At 56.0% G+C, this 20,561-nt stretch overlaps 1 protein-coding gene across 8 annotated transcripts in view; it reads left to right on the forward strand.

Moving 5' to 3' along the window:
- Positions 1–20,561, forward strand: part of DYSF (dysferlin) — a 176,520-nt gene that overhangs the window by 83,208 nt on the left and 72,751 nt on the right. For all 8 annotated transcript variants that reach the window (XM_058667950.1, XM_058667952.1, XM_058667954.1 and 5 more), the window contains 9 exons: positions 227–382; positions 3,435–3,566; positions 3,653–3,819; positions 4,575–4,689; positions 4,945–5,050; positions 5,216–5,358; positions 6,930–7,103; positions 15,935–16,028; positions 16,520–16,597. In XM_058667950.1, coding sequence (XP_058523933.1) covers positions 227–382; positions 3,435–3,566; positions 3,653–3,819; positions 4,575–4,689; positions 4,945–5,050; positions 5,216–5,358; positions 6,930–7,103; positions 15,935–16,028; positions 16,520–16,597 — 1,165 coding nt within the window. The remainder of the gene's footprint in view (positions 1–226; positions 383–3,434; positions 3,567–3,652; positions 3,820–4,574; positions 4,690–4,944; positions 5,051–5,215; positions 5,359–6,929; positions 7,104–15,934; positions 16,029–16,519; positions 16,598–20,561) is intronic.

The raw sequence follows: 20,561 nt of genomic DNA on the forward strand, positions 1-20,561 counted from the left end.
AGAGTGGTGCCCTGCTCTCTGGGGCTCATAGTCACTGAAGACAGCCCAGTCAGCCAGGAGAGGCCAAGGTGGGCAGTGTATGGATGGCTGCTGGGGGAGTGGAGGCCCTGTGGCCACTGAGTTGTAGGTCAGCTCACGCAGTGGCTGTGGGACATGAACCTAGGGTTGTCATGGGTCCGGGTGTACCAATGCTTATGCCCTGACTGCCCCTACCTGTTCCCCGCAGCCCCAGAACAGCCTGCCAGACATCATCATCTGGATGCTACAGGGAGACAAGCGTGTGGCCTACCAGCGGGTGCCGGCCCACCAAGTTCTCTTTTCCCGGCGGGGGGCCCGCTTCTGTGGCAAGGACTGCGGCAAGCTGCAGACCATCTTTCTCAAAGTGAGTTCTCCTGTCTCTGAGTCCCGATCTGGTCTTCTCCAGGTGGGGCCTTTCTCCTGCCGCTTCTGATTCCTGCTCCTATTCTGGACATGGAAGAGGTTGAGGGTGAGGCCTTAGGCTGGGATTGGGGTAGGGCTGATTTCTCAAGGCTGTGCTTGCCTTTTTGGGCACTCGCGCTACCCCCACCCTGAGCCCTAGCTTCTGGCCACTATGGCGTGGACTTCTGCACCCAGGCTGGGTTCCTCAGCTCCAGCTGCAGGCTCAGGCACCTCCCTGCTGGGAAGGCTGCCATCTGCGGCTTGGGACCAGGTGAACCCATCACGGGCTAGAAGTAAGTGATGTATCCCCTCGGTTCACCTGTTCCTGTTCCCCCTCAGCCTCTCCTCCCTTCCTTGAGGGGACTGAACAGCCTTGGGAATGGGGTGGTGGGGGAAGAGAGCAGGTGCCTGAGCAGGAATCCCCAGGCCTACCCTCTGGGCTTCTGCAGGGACACAGAGAAGGGCTGCTTTGTGAGGAAGCTGGAGCATGGTGCTCAGAACAAGTGTGGGGAACCCTCCCTGAGCTGCAACTGCCCAGCGCCCCCACCCCCCAGGGCAACATCTCCAAAGGGCAGTATTTGGGGCTACCCTGCCTGGAGCATGTACAGGGGCTGGCTCTGGGAAACAGGCCCATCCCTCACCCCCTTTGTTGACTCCAAATGGCCCTGCTCACATCCAAATGGCCCAGCCTGGCACAGTTCAACTTGCAAGCCACTTTGTTCTCTACACATCTCTTCCCGTGTCTCCTTGCTTCCTTACCTCTTCCCATCTCTGAGTGGCTGCTGGTTGACCCATTCATATACTGGCCAGTGAACCCAATCACCCCCTGGACTGGGTAGAGAGGACAGCCTCAGTGTGTGTGGACAGGTTTCCAGGGCTGGCTGGAACTCTGTGTGGCCTTGGGCAGGTGGCCTGCCTCTCTGAACTGCTTTCTATCTGCTCACCTGTAAAAGGAGGGTCAGACTGCTTGCGTCAGACTTTGAGATTCCATTAGACAGCACAGGTGATCGGTCTTGCTGGAGCCTGGGGATCTATGCAGGTTAGTCTCTCTTCCCCTTTTCCTTTGGGGAGTATGTTTGCTCATAAGCATGGTGATAAGACAACTGCTGAAACCTAGAATGGGCACTGGTACCTCAGGGGAGAGTCTGATTTTATCCAGAGGAGAGGATCAGGTAGGGGTGTGTGTGTGTATGTGTGTGTGTGTGTGTTGGGGGGTGGAGAATGGGCTGCCCACTCTGCCTTGGGCACATTCTCCTTGTGGTTGACCCCGGCCTCTGGGAACCTCCCTGCTAAGCCAGTTTTTCACCTGGCAGAAAAGGAGTGGCCTCACATGCCTGGCGCCAGCCACTGTGTGCACCTGACGGGCTGACGGGCTCGCTTGCCATTACAGGGTGGGCTCCAGCCTCTGACCTTTTGGCCCCTTGGCCTCAGGGAAATGCAAACTGAAAAATTTCCCTGATTGCAAGGAAAAAATAAAAAGACCTAGAATTGTTTCTCGAAGTCTTCCCCACTGAGTTTATGAGCCTGCCAGTAGCTCCTGAGCAAGCGCTACAAAAATGTTGGCAGTGAGTGGAGACCAAGAAAACATTGGTGTTTCTTAACTTAAACCAAAGTTGGAAAAAATGAGCACCGGCAGAGAGCAGAGGAGCCCCAAACTAGACATTTCTTTATTTGCTGTTGCTATTTTGGGTGCAGCAGGCTGGCCCCGTCTTGGGGACGGCAGGAGAGAGAGCTGGGGGTGGCTGGGGGAAGTCGGGGGTGGGGGGGCCAGGCATTTCTGCCCTTTCCCTAGGGCTGGTGGTTTGCAGTGGGGAAGACAGCTAACCGCCTCTGGGAGAGGACAGCTGAAACCAACAGCTGTGGGGTAGTTTCCGGGGGCAGAGTGTGGGGGGGACATGTGGGATCAGGGGCTTCACCAAGCATGAACCAGATGAGGAGGCACTGGGAGATGTGAGCTGACTGTGGCCTTGGCATGTCCAGCGCCCAAACCATACGCACCTGCCCCAGGCTCTCCCTCTGGGGGAGCTATGCCCCCACCCCAAGTTTCAGAGCCCTTACTTCAGCCTCCCTCTGCTCTCCTGAGCCCACCCAAGTCCTTATTTTCCATGCTCTTGTCTCCTTGTCCTGGAGGACACCTTCCTTGGAGCTGGGGTACAGGAGACCTGGCAGGGGGGTCCGGGTGTTACCTCCTGCAGGGGACCAGGCATTTTTCTAAGAGCGAGGAATTCCTGTTCTTCAGGCCATAGATGACCTTTGGTTTCAACCAAATGATGAAGTAATTGTGGAGAATACTTTTTTTTTCTTTTTGTAAATGCTGGGATGTTGTGGTTATTCCAGTCTGGCAGCACTTCTGACAGCTTAGGGATGAAAAGCAGTAGAGGAGCAGTGAGTTGTGGTTAGCCTGCTGATAAGCTCTGGGAAGTTCAGGGCGTCGGGGCTGTGCACCTCCAGCACCCACCCTGAATCCTGAAAACGAACAGGGAAGTTTGGATTTCTTCCCCTTGCTGGTCTCCGTCCACCGGGTTGCCTTCGGAGGTGGGAGTCTCCGATGATGCCGTCCAGCATGGCAGCCATATGTGGCTATTTTAGTGAATTTAAGGGAAATACAACCCAACATTCAGCTCCTCAGGCACACTGACCACATTTCAAATGAGCAACAGCCATCCAGGGCTGGTGGCTATCATGTTGGATGGGGGCAGTTATAAATCATTTCCCTGTTTGCAGAGAGTTCACGGCACAGAGCTTCTCAGGCACAGAAAGGGACAGGGGAGATGCAGGGAGCCTGTCTGGGCCTGGCTTTCTCTGCAGAGGGCTCCTGGGATGGAGAGGACTCCTGGCAGGCAGGTTGGAGGTTGTTACTCTTCCTCTGTGAGACCCTAACCCATTCTCCTATGGGGTACACACCTGTCAGTGGGATCGGGGGGAGGGGCATGGGCTGCAGCTCCCCCCCTACTTGGGTCATCCTGATCCTGAAGGTGGGGTGTTGTGGGTTTCTCTCCTTCTCCGGTTCCCAGTATCCGATGGAGAAGACGCCCGGAGCCAGGATGCCAGTGCAGATTCGGGTCAAGCTCTGGTTTGGGTTATCTGTGGATGAGAAGGAGTTCAACCCGTTCGCTGAAGGGAAACTGTCTGTTTTTGCTGAAACTGTGAGTGCCAGCTGCCTCGGCCCTGCCTGTCTCAGAGCTGCAAGCTGCCATACCCCGCTCACAACCTCTCCTTCCTCACCCTCCAGTATGAGAACCAGACCAAGCTGGCCCTGGTTGGAAACTGGGGCACGACGGGCCTCACCTACCCCAAGTTTTCTGACGTGACGGGCAAGATCAAGCTGCCCAAGGACAGCTTCCGCCCCTCTGCTGGCTGGGCCTGGGCCGGGGATTGGTTCGTGTGTCCGGAGAAGACGTGAGTCCTAGACAGAGGAAGCTCAGGGGAGGCCAAGCCAATGACCGCCCCTTCTGCCCAGCCTCGGCTCTGTGCATCACTGTGGTCCCTGCACTCGCTGTCCTGGGGCTGGTTGTGGGAGCTCCAGTTGAATCTTCCCAGGATGGGGGCAGGAGTCTTTTGTGGAGGGGCCCTAGTGACTGTTCTGCTTCTGTTCAGCTTTGCACCTGTTGAGTGTAGTCCCTCTCTTGAGCCAGCCCCTCACCTGCATTGTGTGTGTGAGTCCTCACCTCCGGGGATGCTCACCTGTGCCTCCCAGTGGTTCTTTCTCTTTGTCCTTTCTCAGATCAGCATGGTCCTTCTCTGTCTGCATGGCTGTCTCTGCCTCTTTGTTGTTTGACACTCCACTTTTATTTTTTTAATTAAAATCAGCTCATAGAATATTTGACTCAGCTGAGGACTCCAATCTTGCATGTGCAGCTCATGCGTTCCCTGTTCTTACAGCTCTTGACTGAGTGTCTGCTGCCTCACTGGCTTTAAGTGTCCCTGGTCTCCATCCCTGTTTGTTTTGGGCAATGTGGCCTTGTGGCCCTGGATGTCCCTGGCTCTCCCTTTTGTTGTCTGGCCCGTTCTTCTTGTACTCTCCCCTCCATCTCTCTCCCAGCGAGCCTGACAGGTGAAGGTTGGCCAAGGCCCAAGTGTTGTCCTGGAGAAAGGTTGGGGTGGCAGGGTGGGGGTCTCTTCCACAGAGGTGCTGAGTGGCCCTGCCCCCACAGCCTGCTCCATGACGCTGATGCTGGCCACCTGAGCTTCGTGGAGGAGGTGTTTGAGAACCAGACACGGCTGCCCGGAGGCCAGTGGATCTACATGAGTGACAACTACACCGATGTGGTAAAGCAGTGCTTAGGGGCAGGGGGTCCTGGATGTTTGGTTTTACAGGGGCTGTGGCTTACAGGAGGCAGAGATGTCCTCCCTCCTTGAGCCGGCTTTAGTTCCCAGAGGACCACTGTGGGAGCCGACGGGAGCAGGATGTGTGGACACAGGGTCACACGTGTTCCCAGTGGCTCTGCCTTTTGCCTGGGCCGCTCTTCTGCCTCTGCTCTAAGCTGTGTCTGTTTACATTCATCCATCCTGTTTGCCTCCTAGAATGGGGAGAAGGTACTGCCCAAGGATGACATTGAATGCCCTCTGGGCTGGAAGTGGGAAGACGAAGAGTGGTCCACTGACCTCAACCGGGCTGTTGATGAACAAGGTAGGCAGCCCTGCCCCATGGGTGGGGGCAGCTGAGGGTCAGGACCCCTGGAGGGTGCTTCCCCTGGGACTCTTCCTGCTACAGATTAGATCTCAGAGACCCTGGCCCTCAGGGGAGGGTAGGACACACTACCAGGCAGTGAGTGACAAGTGATCTTCCACCCAGGCTGGGAGTACAGCATCGCTATGCCCCCGGATAGAAAGCCCAGGCACTGGGTACCTGCTGAGAAGATGTTCTACACGCACCGTCGACGGCGCTGGGTGCGCCTGCGCAGGAGGGACCTCAGCCAGATGGAAGCCCTGAAGAGGGTGAGCCAGCAGGTGGTGGGAGGGAGGCCACCACTGGGTGAGATGCAGATCTGTGTGCACCCAGACACACACAGGTGTGCACGTGTCATGCACAGGCACCCAAGAGTCACTTGAGATGGTTCCATATGCTTGCATGGAACACACCCAGTTCACATATGCACAGAGCACAGTCAACAGCCCATGTCTTTTTGAGGGTGCTACCCGCAGGCTCAGAAGGTGCAAAGGCCTGCCTGAGTGTGACTGAAGCCCGTTTTCCTAGCAGCAAAATTTGAGATGTGGCTTTAAGGACACTCTCAGGAGTGTCAGTGGTGAGGGCATGCCCCTGAGAACACTGGCCTGGCCCTGTCGGGAGGCCTGAGAGCTGGGCTGTGTGTCTTTTTTGCTGTCAGTCATTGACCAAGCACCGCTGGGTTCCACAGCACCCTGGTTAGACATTCCCTTTGGCAGTGGTGGGCAGTTCCCTGGAACACAGTGACTGGGTGCTAGGCATGGTTGCTGGCTCAGTATGGCATGCATGTGCTGGGCAGCCAGCTGCGTGAACACACATAACCACAGTCATGTGTCGGTATGACGGGGCATGGCCAGCCTGCAGGAGTGCACGCAGCAGACACATTTTGCCACCGGGTCGTACAGATGTCTGTGATCTGCACAGTCTCTCAGTCACCCCTCCTACTCCCTCTTGCCCTGTGTGTCCTTTCTGGCCAAGAGCATATTTGAGTTGTGGCTCCACAACTAGGTCTTCCCTGCCGGGAGCAGCACTGGCCAGACCCGGGCTCCTTCCTTGCTCCCTGCACAGAATGTCCAGGGAGGAGGAACAGCTGTGGTTCTGAGGGGAGTGGGGGCCAGGAATACGGACAACCAGCTGTTCCAGGTGCCTTGAAGCAGATAGGCTTAAGGAGCTCCTAGGATGCAGATGGTGGGTAGCCAGGGCAGGCATGAGGTTTTCCCTGGAGTGGGTATGAATGGTTTCGGGGCTGGCTCTTATTGTGTGTGGCCTAGGTGAGGCAATGTGAAGTCTCAGTCTGTCTGCCTCAGAAACTTGGGGATAAGCGACTTCCAGGCACCTGGACAGGGTCTCCTTTGTAGAAAGCGTGGCTCCCCTCCACAGTTGACCAAGGCCCGGCCTCCCACCCCCAAGGAAATGGTATCTTCATTTCACCTTTGAATTGTAAGCCCACATCCATTTTTATAGGCTGGGATGTGAAGAAGTAAAAGGAAATGACAAGAAAACCTTGGCTATATGCAATCTACCTATAATTCAAATAAGTTAGCAAATCAAAGCCCAGTGTTTTCATCACCACCCCAGGCTACCTTCTCTTTCTGGCTCCTCCATTTTTCTCCCAGTGCATGGAGACTCCTCCTGTCTCTGGATTTTCTGACTTGGGGTTCTCGGAATTGCAGCCACTGCCTCCGGGTAGCCCTCCCAGGTTTCTTCACAGGGAGGGTGCTGGTGTGGGAGCCAGTGGAGAGTCATGGAGGACAGGCAGGCAGGCACAGTAGGAGGTGTGCCTAGGAATCCCCATGGGCCTGCCAAACAGTTTCTGAGTATGCCCCACTCTCTCCTGGTGCAGCACAGGCAGGCGGAGGCGGAGGGCGAGGGCTGGGAGTATGCCTCACTCTTTGGCTGGAAGTTCCACCTGGAGTATCGCAAGACGGATGCTTTTCGACGCCGCCGCTGGCGCCGCCGCATGGAGCCACTGGAGAAGACAGGGCCTGCAGCTGTGTTTGCTCTCGAGGGGGCCCTGGTACGTGGGGTTGTGCCTACTGTTGATGGGGCTCAGGGTGCAGAGCTGTGCTGTGTGGATGTGGGAGAGGCAGGTGTGGGAAGCCAGTGCTGGCTAGGGCTTTAGGGTGGAGTGTTGGCTTGCTGTCTTGGCCTTGGTTCCTGTGGCCAGGAACTGGCCAGCCTGGGTCTCCTCTGAAAATAAAGTGGCAACTTTCTTGGCACGGCCAAGATGGACACAGAGAGAGGCTGACTTTGGCCTTCTTGCCTCTGACCTCTGAGTGGAGCTAAGGAGCCCAGAGCTTGTGGAAGAGGCTGGGTGACAAACCAGACAGGGTGTGGTGATCCCACTGTGTCCTTGGTTGGACAGGCATACTCATGAGACAGGGGCCACCTCATGGGTAGCCCTAGGGATTTTGGGGGAGAGAGGTGCTTTAGCAACTGAGCCCCAGAGGTGAATGCTCTGTGACCAATGGGCTGACTCTGCAAACAGACAAACGGGTGCTTGTGGGGCAGTCTGGTGGGGACACTTGGGGCCAGAGGGCACACTATTTCCCCTGAGGTCTGGGGCTCTCAGGGGTGGGAGTGAGAGTAAGCGGCTTTGGATGAGATGCCCACTCTGAGATCTAGCCAGGTCTTTGTTTCTACCTTCTCCACTGTGGGTCCTTGACTGTGACACTGGGCAGCAGGGTCCATGGCTACACTAGCAGCTGGGTGTGAGGCTGCCCGCACACAACCAGTTATGTATGTGTACATTCGTGTATTTGGCTAGGGTATAGACTTGTGGGACAGTCTCCAGCTGTAGGGGTTGGGGTGAAGGGTGCAGAAGGGTGGGCTCTAGGTCTGATGGGGTGGGAACAGCAATAGGAATAGAAGCCAGTAGTGGCATACCGAGATAGTGGAGGCAAGGAGGTTATGGCAGTCTGGAAGTGGCCAGCCCCCACCATGTGCACAAGGGAGTGAAGCCTTCCTTCGCCCTGGAGTTGTGTAAGTGGGAAGTTTGGGGTGGCTGGTGGTCAGGCGGGAACAGGAACAGGGTGGTGGGGACCTATTGCCTGGGCTGGGGAAGGGCTGCTGCTCCGTATTTCCCACTGTCCTGGGCTGGAAGTGGGGCAGCATCTGCGAGTGACCCTGTGGCTCCAGCTCCAGCTGGAGGGTAAGGAGAACCTGGAGGAAGGCTCAGGTCTGGGCCAGATGTGAGGGGGCTGGGCAATCATCTGGAGGAGCTGGGATTTGCTCCTGTCAGCATGAAACTTTGCACAGATGGGCTCAACAGGAAAGTGGACTGGTGGGGGTGGAGGTGGGGGAGCCTGCGAGGTGGACTGGGATTTTTATCTAGTAGGAGATGTTCACAGGTGTCCCAGGCCCTGTCTGTGGCATGGCTGCTGTGCTCTGCATAGGCAAAGATAGTGCCAGTGATAAATGGCTTCGCAACAGCCAGAAGTGGCCATTGGGTGAGCCGGCACAGCCCATGGAGAGCTGTTATTTCCCCCTTGGCTGGAGACCCCAGAGTGCTGCTTTCTCAATCATGGCAGCCATTTCAATGTCGCTCCTGCAGGTGTGACTGGCTTCTCTCTCACTTGTACAGGAACCAGCCTCCACCCAGGGTGGTGGTGGTGGTGGGGTGAGAGGGTGAGGAATGGAGAGGCCTCTGATGGGCCGGCCTAGACCAGCCAATGTCTGTGTTTGATGGCATCGCCAGGTTGGGGTGGGGAAGGGAGCCCAGGACTCTGGGAACAGCACTGGGCAAAGTGCTCCGGCTGGCTACAAAGGACTCTGCTCAGTGGGCGGCAGGGAGCCAGTGTGGGTTGTGGAGCAGAGGAGTGCTCTGGTCTGACCTGGGCTTCAAGATTCTTCATCAGCTCCTCATGGTTCATTCACGAGAGGGGTAACCTCCCAGCAGGAGGCTATCGGGAGTTGTGGGTAGGGGTCAGCAGTGAAGCCACTGTTGGGGTAGCTGCCATGGGCCAGGGTGAAGGGAGGTGGAGAGATGGGGCTTGGGGAAAAAAAAAGTCATGGCGGGCCTCAGGGGCTCAGCTGGTAGAGGTGAGGCTGCCAGGCTGCCAGGTGGCCTGGCGGGCCTGGGGCCGCGATGAGGTCACTGCTGGCTCTGGTAAGGCTGACATACATGGTGGAAGACAGAGCTGGTGGCCACCCGCCAGGCACCTGGGGGCAGGGAGTTGGGGTGGCCTGGGGTCTGAGTGTCAGCTGTGAGTGGGAGGGCCATGGGTGCCCACCCAGAGAAGTGTGGATGGGAGCACTGGGGCTGGCTGGGACCTGCAGGAAGGTGAGCATGACTGTGTGGCCTGGAGGCTGGGAGAAGCGGGCAGCACATTATCCAGAAGCAGAGACACTGGGGGCTGAGTCTGTGTGGGGGAAGGGTTGCTGCAATCGAGGGTCAAGTCCAGAGGCACAGGGGAAGTGGCCAACTGTGATTCAGAGGTGACTAGCACAAGATGGTCGTGCAGTGAGGCTCTCTGAGTCTTGGCAGAACTTGGCTGCAGTGTGCACCAGAGGGAGACAGTGGTTGGAGAGGGTGGATCCCGCAGACCTGGAGTCTGAGGACCGCAGAGCTTTGGACAGTCTTCAGGTGTCTTCGGCATTTGGATGGAGCTGTAGGCACATCTGACAGCAGCCGTCTGGATCACTCTGTGCCCACAGGAGGCGAAGCTCTGTCCGCTCCAACACATACAGACACACACCACACCCCACCTCATCCCTCCTCACGGCCACCTCTGTGTGCTTCCTGCCAGGGCAGAGGTTAGGCTGGGCTCCCACCCTGAGCCTGTCATCTTCGTCCAGGCTGTACTGAGGCCCCTGCAAGGCTCCAGGCTCACGTCCACTCTGGTTCATGTAGATGTCCCTTGGATGCTCTTGGCAGATTGGTGAGGTACAGATGTGGCTTGGGTCCTGCTTCCCTTGCTCACCAGCTGGGGATGGGTCACTTGTGCCTGTGTCCCACAGCCTGGGTCACTGCAAGGAGGAAACATGATACATTCTGAGATGTGCTGCCCAGCATTAACACTGGTCTGGGGACGTTGTGCTGCAGGTTCTTGATTCAGAGCCTGGGAGGGACCTGGGACTCTGCATGATGGCCAGGTGGTAGTAGTGATGTGGTGTGGGGGGGATGTGAAAGGCATGGTGCATCATGAAGGTGGAGAGGGGCAGGGTGTGCCCATGTCCGGCTAATGATGTGAGGCCTGGGTCTTGGAGAGGAAGTTGAGGCAAAATGACATGCTTTCTTTCCTACTCCTTGGGGGAAGAAAAGAGATCTAATGGTGACTTGACCTGGTTGGCGGAGGCTGACCTGTGGTAACTTAGTGTGGCAAGGAAGAGGTGCTCACAGGAAAACACCTGTGTCCTACAGGTGCAGGAGATAAGGGCTCTGAGATGGTGCCTGTTGGGGGAGGAAGATGTTGGGAGGCAGCCAGGTGGCCTTCTAGTAATTGGACAGTCTTGGGTGCCTGCGCCCGAGGACCAGGCCCTGGGATGGCCCTCGTCTCCTGCCACTACTTCCCTGGCCCGTGGTCTGCAGGCAAGCTGGGCCCTGTTGCCAGCTCTGCTCTGGAAGACGTCTTTTTGGAAGGGAGGCCCAGTCTGCTCATTAGCACGGCAGCCTTTCCCTGAAGCCTTCTGCAGGGGCCAAGCCTGGCTCCCTCCACGGAGCGGGAGGCCCTGGCTCCGTCTGCTAATCGTCTGCTGTCTCCATCCCGAGCATTATTTTATTTTCGTATTATTCTTTTTCCAGCTAATATCCTGGCATTCCCAAAGACACCGGGTTTCATAATCTTCCTGGCGTTCCCAGGGAGCTGGGAAGCGGAGCACAAAGCCGCTATTATAGCGTGTTCCATCTGCCTCCCTCTCCTCGCCCCACACCCCTCGCTGCCGCCGCAGCCACCACCGCCGGCCCCCACCCAGTGACTCCCTCCCGACGCCACCAGCCTCTCTGGGAACTCTGGTGACGGCGGCCGGGGATGAGCTCACGGAATCCATCCTGTCGCCCTTGCCCTGGGCCTGCCCTTCTGTGTGAGGATTTTTCCAAGGCCTGCCTCTTTGCTTGGCTCAGGATGTCCTGAAGGGTTTTCTGAGATGCCTGAGCCTGGTGTGTGTGTCGGGGAGAGATGTGACTTTGTCCATACACACACTCACAGCCTGGGAGAATTTAAGGGCTGGAGGGAGCTTGCTCAGCCTGTCTCCGGTGTTGTGGGAGCCACTTGACACAGATAGTGTGTGCACATGTGTAGTTTGGGAGTGCATGAGTGCATGTGCATTTATAGTCTGAGTATGTATGAAGCAATGCACACGTATGCACATGTCATCTGAGTACATGTGTGCACATGTGGCTGTGAATGCACACAGTGGGTTGTGTGTGTGTATGTGAGACTGTGTAGTATGAGCACCTATACACATAGATGCCATGGTTTTACTCAACCCCTCCAAGACGGTAAGAATAATAGAAATTGATTTTCCTATTTTCTCAGCCACACCAGGCTATTAGTGTCACATGTGTCTCATGACATGTGGAGGTGGGTTCTATGGTTGAGTTGCTGGAACTGCACTTGTTCCAAACAAGACATACATGGCCATGTAAACTTAACATTTAGAGCAATCTAAGTAAGAACATTCAGCTTCCTTCTGTTCAGATGAGCCCCATTTTTAGGACTAGCCTGGCCAGTGGCTGGCTACCAGGTTGAACAGTGCAGCTCCAGAATAGTCTCTTTACTACTTCTAGAAAGTTCTCTTGGGCAGTGCTGCTCTGAAGCAATCACTTGAGTACTCATGTGACTGCAGGAGATGCTGGGAGCAGAGAAGAACCTCACCAGCTGCTGGGCCCGAGACAGTGGATCCACTCTGCTCCTCTAGCTGCTTTCCTTCTCTTATGGGATTGGGGCTGCGGTGTTTCTCCTCCAGAGTGGGGTCCTTAGGAGGGAGGATTTGATGTGCATACCTGGCTAGAGCCCTGGGCTGCCTCCCATCACCAGGCAGCCAGGCCTCAACCCTGGGAAGCCTGGAGTTGGTTGGCGGAGGTGTGCGTCTCCAGCCACAGGGCATGAGACCCTGCAGAGACAGGCGTTGGCTGCAGGGAAGGCCAGTTGAGAGTCAACAGTACTGGGGAAGGGGGTCAGGGAGAAGCTGGTGCCAGGCGGCAGTGATTTGGGATTTGAGCTGGCTGAGAAGGAGGTCGGGTGTGGGTGGGAAGGGAAGGGCCTGGATGAGGCCTTGCTGTGTGGCTGTGTGCAGGGTACTCGGGCATGAGTCCCGGAGCTGGCACTTTGAGCAAGGGCAACGCCTGGGAGGTGTAAGGAGTTTGCCTCGTTAGTGCCCGGAGCAGGGCTGGACCTGGGCCATTGAAAGGCAGTGCCATGTGTCCCTAGACTCTTGAATAGAAAAACCAAGCACCTGTTTTGTGCTGGGCATTGTGGACCAGTTTGAGGCTGGCTCCCCTTGCCAGTGGGGACCTCCTGGGGCTTGTTGCTCGCTCATATACAAGGACAGCTTAGGGAAACCCTCTCACTAGGAGCACCCTGGCTTCATGTTGCTTTGGATGCTGAAGTTCGGGACTTCCGTGTACCTCAGTCAAGTGTCAGCACACCTGTGACCCAGGGATGTGTGTCCTTGGGCATTTATGAGGGAAGTTGATGATTGATCATGCTGGGAAAGCAGACCTGAGTAAGTAGGACCGTGCCAGGCAAACCAGGATGCAGCGCTGTCCTGATCCCCTGGCGCTCTGGCTTGGGGTCAGACCTGCTTGAGCCATTTCTGCAGCCTTGGCCTGTGGAAACCCTGGAGGGACACATGCACACATGCCTGCCTGTGCCAGCCCACACGTGGCACTGGGGATTCTCCAGGTTTCCTGATTCCACTCTCCAGTTCCCTAGGGGCCAGCCAGTTATTTTGCAAGGAGTTTAGCAGCCGCTTCCAAGCCCTGGCTCCAGCTGTCAATTAAACTGGGTTGCACCCTCGCCTGCTATTCTGCTTAACGTCGCAGCCGGCCCTGAATTCGGAAGGGAGGTCTGGGAATTTCTGCATTACCTTCTCTCTTTTAAAGGGTTCTCCTCTTTCCGTCTGGCCCACTGGTTTGTGTAGGGTTTCTTTGCAAGGTGAAGCCAGGGCAGTTAGAAGGGCGAAGGGAATTCTATGCTCCCCACAGCTCTGAACTCCCTCTCCCCCACTGCAGCTCCAGAGACCTGCTCAGGTGTCTTGGAAGAGCCCTGGGGAGCGGGGTGGGCAAGGACATTCCCCTTCTGCTGACTTTCTGTGTAACCCAAGGGAAGACTTTCGTCACCCTGGGACCCAACTTTCTCATTGTGACAGGGCTGAGAAGAATGTAGCTAAAAACCACAAAAGCTTCCTCTTTAAGGAGAGCAGGGGTCAGCAAATCTGACCCCCACCCATATTTTGTAAATCTAGCTTTATTGGCACACACGGCCAATGCTCATTCATCTGTGTTGTCTCCGCCTGCTTCTTGGCTGTGACAGCAGCTGTGTAGTTGCAAGGGAGACCGTATGGCCCATAAAATATTTACTGTGTGGTCCATGATAGGCATAATTTGTTCAGCTCTGATCCAAGGCATGGATGAATAGGGTTCAAAAAAATTTGTGGAAAAATGGAACTGAAACAATAAGAGTTTTCTATGAATGTTCTGAAGGCCTTTCCTGTTAACTGTGTCTTGAGGACCTATGAGCTCATTTAACACCTCTTGTGGCACTAGGATCAGGTCTAGTGTACAGCCACACTAACAGGTAGAGAGGACCAGTAGTAACTGAGGAATCATGAGCCTTGCAAGTGACAGCCAGGTGGTGTGGGGTCTAAGTTACTTTGTCTTGGGTTGTCAGGTTGTTCCTTGATGGGCCAGCAATGCTGATGTCCGAGAGAGAAGACAATGAGGGCCTGGATGGACACCCCAGGGCTGGATGGATGTGTTATAACCAATTCCCCAGAAAAAGCAAAGCAAAACAAAACAGCACGAACCCTGGTTGGTAGTATGTGCTGATCTCCCTGGTAAAATCAATAACCCTGCCATGGCCAGTGTCAAGTGAACAGCATCACGACACTGCACAGGGAGCTGCAAAGGGCTGTGTGTTGGCACCCTGGTTGTGAGGTGTAGGTGACCTCAGGAGCACAGGTAGTGGTGAGCCGTGGGAAAAGAGTTAGGTTGAGCATGAGCATTCACCACCTTTGTATTTTGGCAACGACTCTTTATGAGTTTGTATGATTTACTTCTCCCTCATGGCTGGGTCTAGCAACTGGCTGGCAAATCCCGGGGAGATTTTACCTGCTCCCCTGAGCCAGATGAGCTGGCTCTAGCACCTGCTGCTTTGGGGGCTCCCTGGTCGTGTCTGTATGGAATAGGGTGAGGGCTGTGGCCCCATAGCCCTCTGTACCAGGCCTCCTGGAGGGCAGGGCACCATCACTAAGGGGAATTCATGTGTGGTGCATGAGGAGTTTCCAGTTCAGTCTTGACTCAGGAGGATGGAGAATGTCCTTGTTGCCCTGTGTCTCCCCAGAATCTTCTCACCTCTCCTTGTGGAGGTCTTTGGACATCAGCTGTCAGCAGACTCAGGTGGTTTGGCTGCTGGCTCCGGGCCCTTGCCTGTGGTGGGGAGCTTTGTGGCATCTCAGAGACTGAGCATTGCTCAAGCTCCTCCAGGGAGCTGTGGCCTGCAGCTGGGCAGTGGTGGGTTGGAGGGGGCCCAGTCCCCTGGGCGGGCAGTGGGATCCCTTACACAGCCAGCCCTGGGATGGTGTGCGTGGCCACAGCCCGTGCGGCTGCCAGGCTCAGCCTGGGAGCTGCATGAGCTATGGAGGCAGGAATGCAATTGTGGGAAACTCAATGCCCTGGGCCTGGCCTGGGGCTGGGCAGGAGTGTGTGTGTGTGTGTGTGTGTGTGTGTGTGTGTGTGTGTGTATGTGACAGGGACGGGGTGAGGGGGAGCAGCCTCCCTGCTGTTCTGGCATTGCCCTGGGATCCAGGCACTGCTGCTCTCTTTGTCTGATACCCTCCCTCAATCCTTCTTTCAGAAAGGTTTCCTGGACAGGACCTTCCAAACCCTCTGGTTGGCTGCACCTCCAGAGGGCGCCTCCCTGGGGTGTGAGTCCCTGTGATAGGGTTTTTTCCTCTGTGGTATCAGCCTCACACCCTACGTTTCCTAAAGGAGGCGGCTGCTGTGTCTGATGCACCCTCTCCTGTCCCTTACCCTGGGTCCCTGGGTCTGCGTACCATGCATGTGGCATAGGACAAGGCCATGCTGGTCATGCGTGGCTTGTGAGGGGTCTTCACGAGGTGCCTGTTGGGTGCTGCTGGCCGGGCTGGGTGTTGGTGATAAAGAAGTGTGTGCCAAGGCCCTGTGGCAGATGGAAGACGATGAACTCAAGACATCTAAAGGCCAGAGGGAGGACAGTAAGGGTAGTGAGAGTCCTGTGTATGTGAGCCTGCAGAGGTGAGGCAGGTAAGCTGATGTCACTAGAGCTGGCACTAAGTTCCAGGTGGCTGCGGAGGGCAGCTGCATCATTTCCTTCTGGTACCTTAACTCAGTGGGGGTGCAGTGCTATTGGGATTCTGTGGATTGAGACTGACAAGCATCCCACAATGCCTGGAGCAGCTCCCATGACAGAACACTGACTGAGCTGTAGCCATGATATGCTCCTGGGAAGACTCTCCGGGTGTGTGCTGTGAGATGCTGCTAGGCAGTGTCTGTCCCTCCCATGGTAGTGTTGAGTGCTGTGTGGCTGGAATGCGGCGTGCTGCAGGGGAGAGACCATCCTTTTCCCTGTTGGGTCCTCTCAGTGCTGTTGCTCACTCAAGTGAGACTCTGCCCCCAAGCATCTGCCATGACCAGGTTTGTGTCTCCAGGGTGGTGTGCTGGACGACAGGAGTGAGGATTCCATGTCAGTATCCACACTGAGCTTCGGCGTGAACAGACCCACCATTTCCTGCATCTTCGACTGTAAGTGATGCTTGGGACCATTAGTGGGGGTTTAGATTTACACTTCTGCTTCTGCCTATATAGGTTCTGTGAACAGACCTATCTGTGGAAGCCTTGGAGGATGGAGGCTTGTGTGTTTTGGTGTATCCATGCCTATCTGCATGTATGTTGATGTGCACCATGGACACAGGCTCTGGTCTGAGCTTGGACCTCCATGGCCCTGACTGCCCTGTGGCTGCCCCATTGTGCATTTGACCTGCTCTCCCTGTCCCCCTCAGCTCTAGCCTGGCCTATGGATACATTGTGCGCATATCTGCCTGTGAATGGTGGTCTGTCTCCTAACCTGCTCCCCCACCCCCCATAGGCTCATTCCAGCCTGGTGGCCCAAGTCACTTCTGCCACTCTGCCTTAGTCTGCTGCCCTCACCAGGGACAGACCTCCTCTCCCCTCTAGTGCCAGCTCTTAGTCACCCAGCCCCTCACTCTGGCATCTGTATTTCTTCCTCGGTGAAGATGGGAACCGCTACCATCTACGCTGCTACATGTACCAGGCCAGAGACCTGCCTGCGATGGACAAGGACTCATTTTCTGGTAGGTGGAATGGTTGGGGGAGCACCAGGGACAGAGGGCTGAGCATGGAGACACGTGGGCCACAGGAGGCAGGGCCTGAGACTGCCCCTTGTGGGCCCTGGGTTTACCTGGTGCTCAGTAGTTGCCACAGTCTCTTGTTCAAGGCCTGGTTAGTTCCCCTGCAGGGTTCTGCATGGTTGACCACCCTTGCTGCTTGAGACTCCCTCTGGCTGTGGCTCCCAGCCTGTCACTCCGTCCTAGATGCTCCTCCTCTTCCTGCTGCATCGCAGACTGCATCCGCTCCGTCCAAATCTGACTCCTGGTCACCCTGCCCTCCCACCTTCTCTTACATCTGCTGTTTTGATCCTGGGACCAGCAGCCGACTTTGACCTCGTCCTGTGGATGCTGCCTCTGAAGTCTCTCCCTGACCTGTTTGCTCCTCTTTGATCTCCCCTGGCCTCACCCCTTCTTATCTAGGCCACTTGTTCCTTCCCTGCTACCTTCCACTCTACCCCGGCACACCCCAGCAACCTTGCTTCCTGCTTTCACAAGTTGATGCTGCCTAGAAGGCATTCCCCTTTTGATAGCCCAGAGAACTCCTTGTTCTCCTCCAGGATCCTGCCTGGGTGCCTTGTGCCTTTACTATGAGCCAAGTTGGTGGTTCCTTTCTCAGTCCTTGGCCATCACCTGGTTCACTGCCCTCACACCTGCTGCTCAGACTGGTACTGATCCATCTGACAGCATCTTCCCATATTGATCATGAGTTCCCATGGGCAGGGGTCTTTGGATCTGGAAGCACCTAGGATCTGAGTTGTAAACACCCCAAGTGTCATGGTGGGCTCAGGCGCTTGCTGACAGTCTTTCCTGTCACTCAGAGAGCAGCCCTATCTCACAGGAGGTAGAATGGAGACAGATGGATGGGTTCAATTGTTGGAGTGAAGGTAGCCAAGGTATGGCCCAAGGCAGGGGTCTGCCATTTGGCTGAGCAGGACTCAATTCTTAGCAATTTCTACCCATCTGCCTATCTGCTGCCTTGCCAGCTGTCTTGCCCCATGATGAGGCCCATGTCCTCCCCCTTAGCAGCTGTAGGTCCTAGGTTCCTTGCTCGTCAGGCACCTGTCCCCATCCCCATGCAGCCAGGCTCATAGTGCAAGCAGTAGTTTCTTGTTTGGGCTTTGGGGCCAGGGGGCTAGCACTACCATCTCAAGTGCCTGTGCAGAAGCCAGCAAGCTAGGCAGGGGTAGAGAGATGCTGTGCAGTGACAGCTTCCTGGGAAACTGAAGTCCAAACTTAGAGAAAAAAGAAATGGGCCAGCTTCACAGCCTTCCTTCTTCTCCCTTCTAGTGAAGGTGTGAGAGGTGAGGGGGGCAGGCAGCAGGTTCATGCAGAGTACGTAACCCTGATGCGGCCCAGACCTCTTGTCCACATGGAAGGAACTCCTCAAGGGGAGCAGCAAGAGGAATCCGTGTTCACATTGAGGGTCGACCGCTGGAGGGTCAGCCTGGGACTGGCCTGTGGGGCACATCACTCTTTCCAGCCTGGCTCTACCCCTCCCCCAGAGAAACCTCCTCTGAGCTTTGAGAGTGCTGCCTTGGGCTTCCTCAGAGGCGCTGTTTTCCCAATGAAAGGGCTGATTGAGCAGCTGCTGCAAAGGAAAACAGCAGCCCACACGGGGAACCTGTAAAACCCAGAGTGTTTATTTTCACTCCCAATCCTAAACCAAAGCAATTTCTCCCTGGGAACTGACCTGGGGTGGCTGGCAGCTGGAGGCTGTGCAGGGCCACCGGCTGGCCTTTCTCAGAGGAAACTCATGTGTGACTTGGAATGTCTAGACCGGGAGGGTTGAGCATAGTGTGTTGCTGGTGGCATCTTTTAGCTGCTGGCTGCCTCAGGACAGGAACAGACCCAGGCTCTCCTTAAACACCAGGCTCTGCTGCTGCCTGCTTGCCCTCCTCCACCCCTGCCCGCTGCTTGGCAGGCCTTGGGGCTGCCCAGAGGCCAGGGTGTGTCTGCTGCTTGTCCCTGGCTGAGGATTCCAGTGGCGAGATGAGAGCAGCAGCACCTGTTAACACAGAACTTGGAGAGGAAGATGCTTACGGAGATGCCACAGGGTGGGTACCCTGAAACTTACACGTGAGCAGCATCAGTCCCCTGAACCAGTGAGAGCGTATTCGTGGCAGGTGCCTGTGTGGGTGTGAACAAGGTTCCCTGCCGCCCACTGTGCCCACTCCCCAGCAACCGATGAAGTATTACCTATGGAAGACGACGCTTCACACAGCTGGCTTCTCTGTGATGCTGGGCTGGGTTCGTGCCCGCCTTGTCAGCATCTGCTGCATGCACTGGCTTTGCTCACAGCGGGGAGGCTGGGCTGGAGAGGATGTGGCACCCAGGAGGTGGTCCCCACCACATCTGCCTCCCTTCAGCCACCCCTTTGGTTGGAATGTATAGTGTCACACTCCTGAATAGCAGTGCACATCGGTCCCCATTGATTCCTCTTACTCAAAGAGAAAGGGTAGGGGTGGAAGGAGTGGGGGTAGGAGAGTTGGCAGCTGTTTGCTTTGCTCCTCTGCATATGAAACTGCTGTGTGCATGGAGGAACAGAGCTGCCCCTGCTCCCTGCCCCCACTCTCTCCCTCATGGAGGACCCTCCCATACTTCTGTCATGAGGTTGCTATGTTCCTGGGAGGGAGCCTGACTTGACTGACTTAGCACATGAGAGATGCTAGCCAGCCAGGTGCTGCCTTACTTGTTTGTTGATGGGTGGGTGAGTGGGGACATCAGGAAAGCAGAAGGGTCTCTGCTCCCATTGCTGGGGCATCAATGCCATGTGCCAGTTGGGTGTTCCTAGGGTGTTCCTGATAGATCGACTGGACTGCAGTGTGTCTGATGAGCTGTGGTGGACCCAGGCACTGTTGCTTTCACTGTGCGCCTAGGCTGGGCTGTGTCCTGGTGATATTGGAGAACCCTGGTTTTGGGGTTCTGGTGCCATGTCTGGGTTCAGGTGATGCAGCTTCCTTCCCCTGCTGTGTTTAAGCACAGCCTTTTGTTAAGGTTAGTGCTGGCTTTGGGCCTTCTATGCGGGAGCTTAAGAGGGTATCTTCCAGCATGCACTGGGGACATGTGAAATGCTTCACTTGCAAGGGGTTCCTGAGCTGAGGAGGCCAAAAAGCGCTGCACTGTTGGGGGTTCACAGTGCAGGGAGCGTTGTAGGGGTCAGTGGCACTATGAGGCTTGGATGGGTAGGAGTCTGTTTAACCTGCTCAAGCAGCTCCCCAGACAGTGTGCCTGCCTTGTGAACACAATTCTGGGGAACGTTGACCTGCAGGATGCAGTCCAAGCCGCTCCGTCCGTGTGGATGCAAGACATTTGTGACTGGTCCCTGGGCCACCTGTCCACACCTCCACCAGAATGAGGGTTTACTGTTCTCTCCTTGGGGTCCCGGCCTGTGCCACATGCGTCCCTGGCAGGCGCTCTCTGCCTGGGTCTGCCTAGACTGTCACCTGCTAAGAGTCCGGGGAGGCTAGCAGGTTGCGGTCAGGCATGCCTAATGCTCAGCGCCTGCGTGCTCCACCAGTAAGGCACACCTCCCCTGCTGCTTGGCTCCCACTTTCTCCCAGTTGCTGTGGTCCCTAGAGCTTATCTGGGGTCTCATGGCTCTTCCTGTTCCGGCACCCTGCTGCTCTATCCAGGCTAGCTGCTCTGCCACTGTCTCTTCAGTGACTTCTGATGCTCAGGGAGGACCACAGGAAACATTTTTGTATGCACGGCATTTGAGTTCACTTGGGTGATGCTCGGGCACACAGGTGATAGGGCTGCCATCGGGCATGTGTCTCTCAGGGCGGGCCGCCCGGGTGGCTTTTCAGCAGAGTTGCCGAATTGCTCCTGGCTGTGAAGGACACTCCCCTCTTTTCAACTTTTGCCAGCACCGCATTTTATGATTTTAAGTGACTTAAGTGATTTAAGTTCTTTATGGGGAAAAATATTG

The sequence above is a fragment of the Ochotona princeps genome, chromosome 8 (assembly GCF_030435755.1).
Source record: "Ochotona princeps isolate mOchPri1 chromosome 8, mOchPri1.hap1, whole genome shotgun sequence".
Classification (NCBI taxonomy): Eukaryota; Metazoa; Chordata; class Mammalia; order Lagomorpha; family Ochotonidae; genus Ochotona; species Ochotona princeps.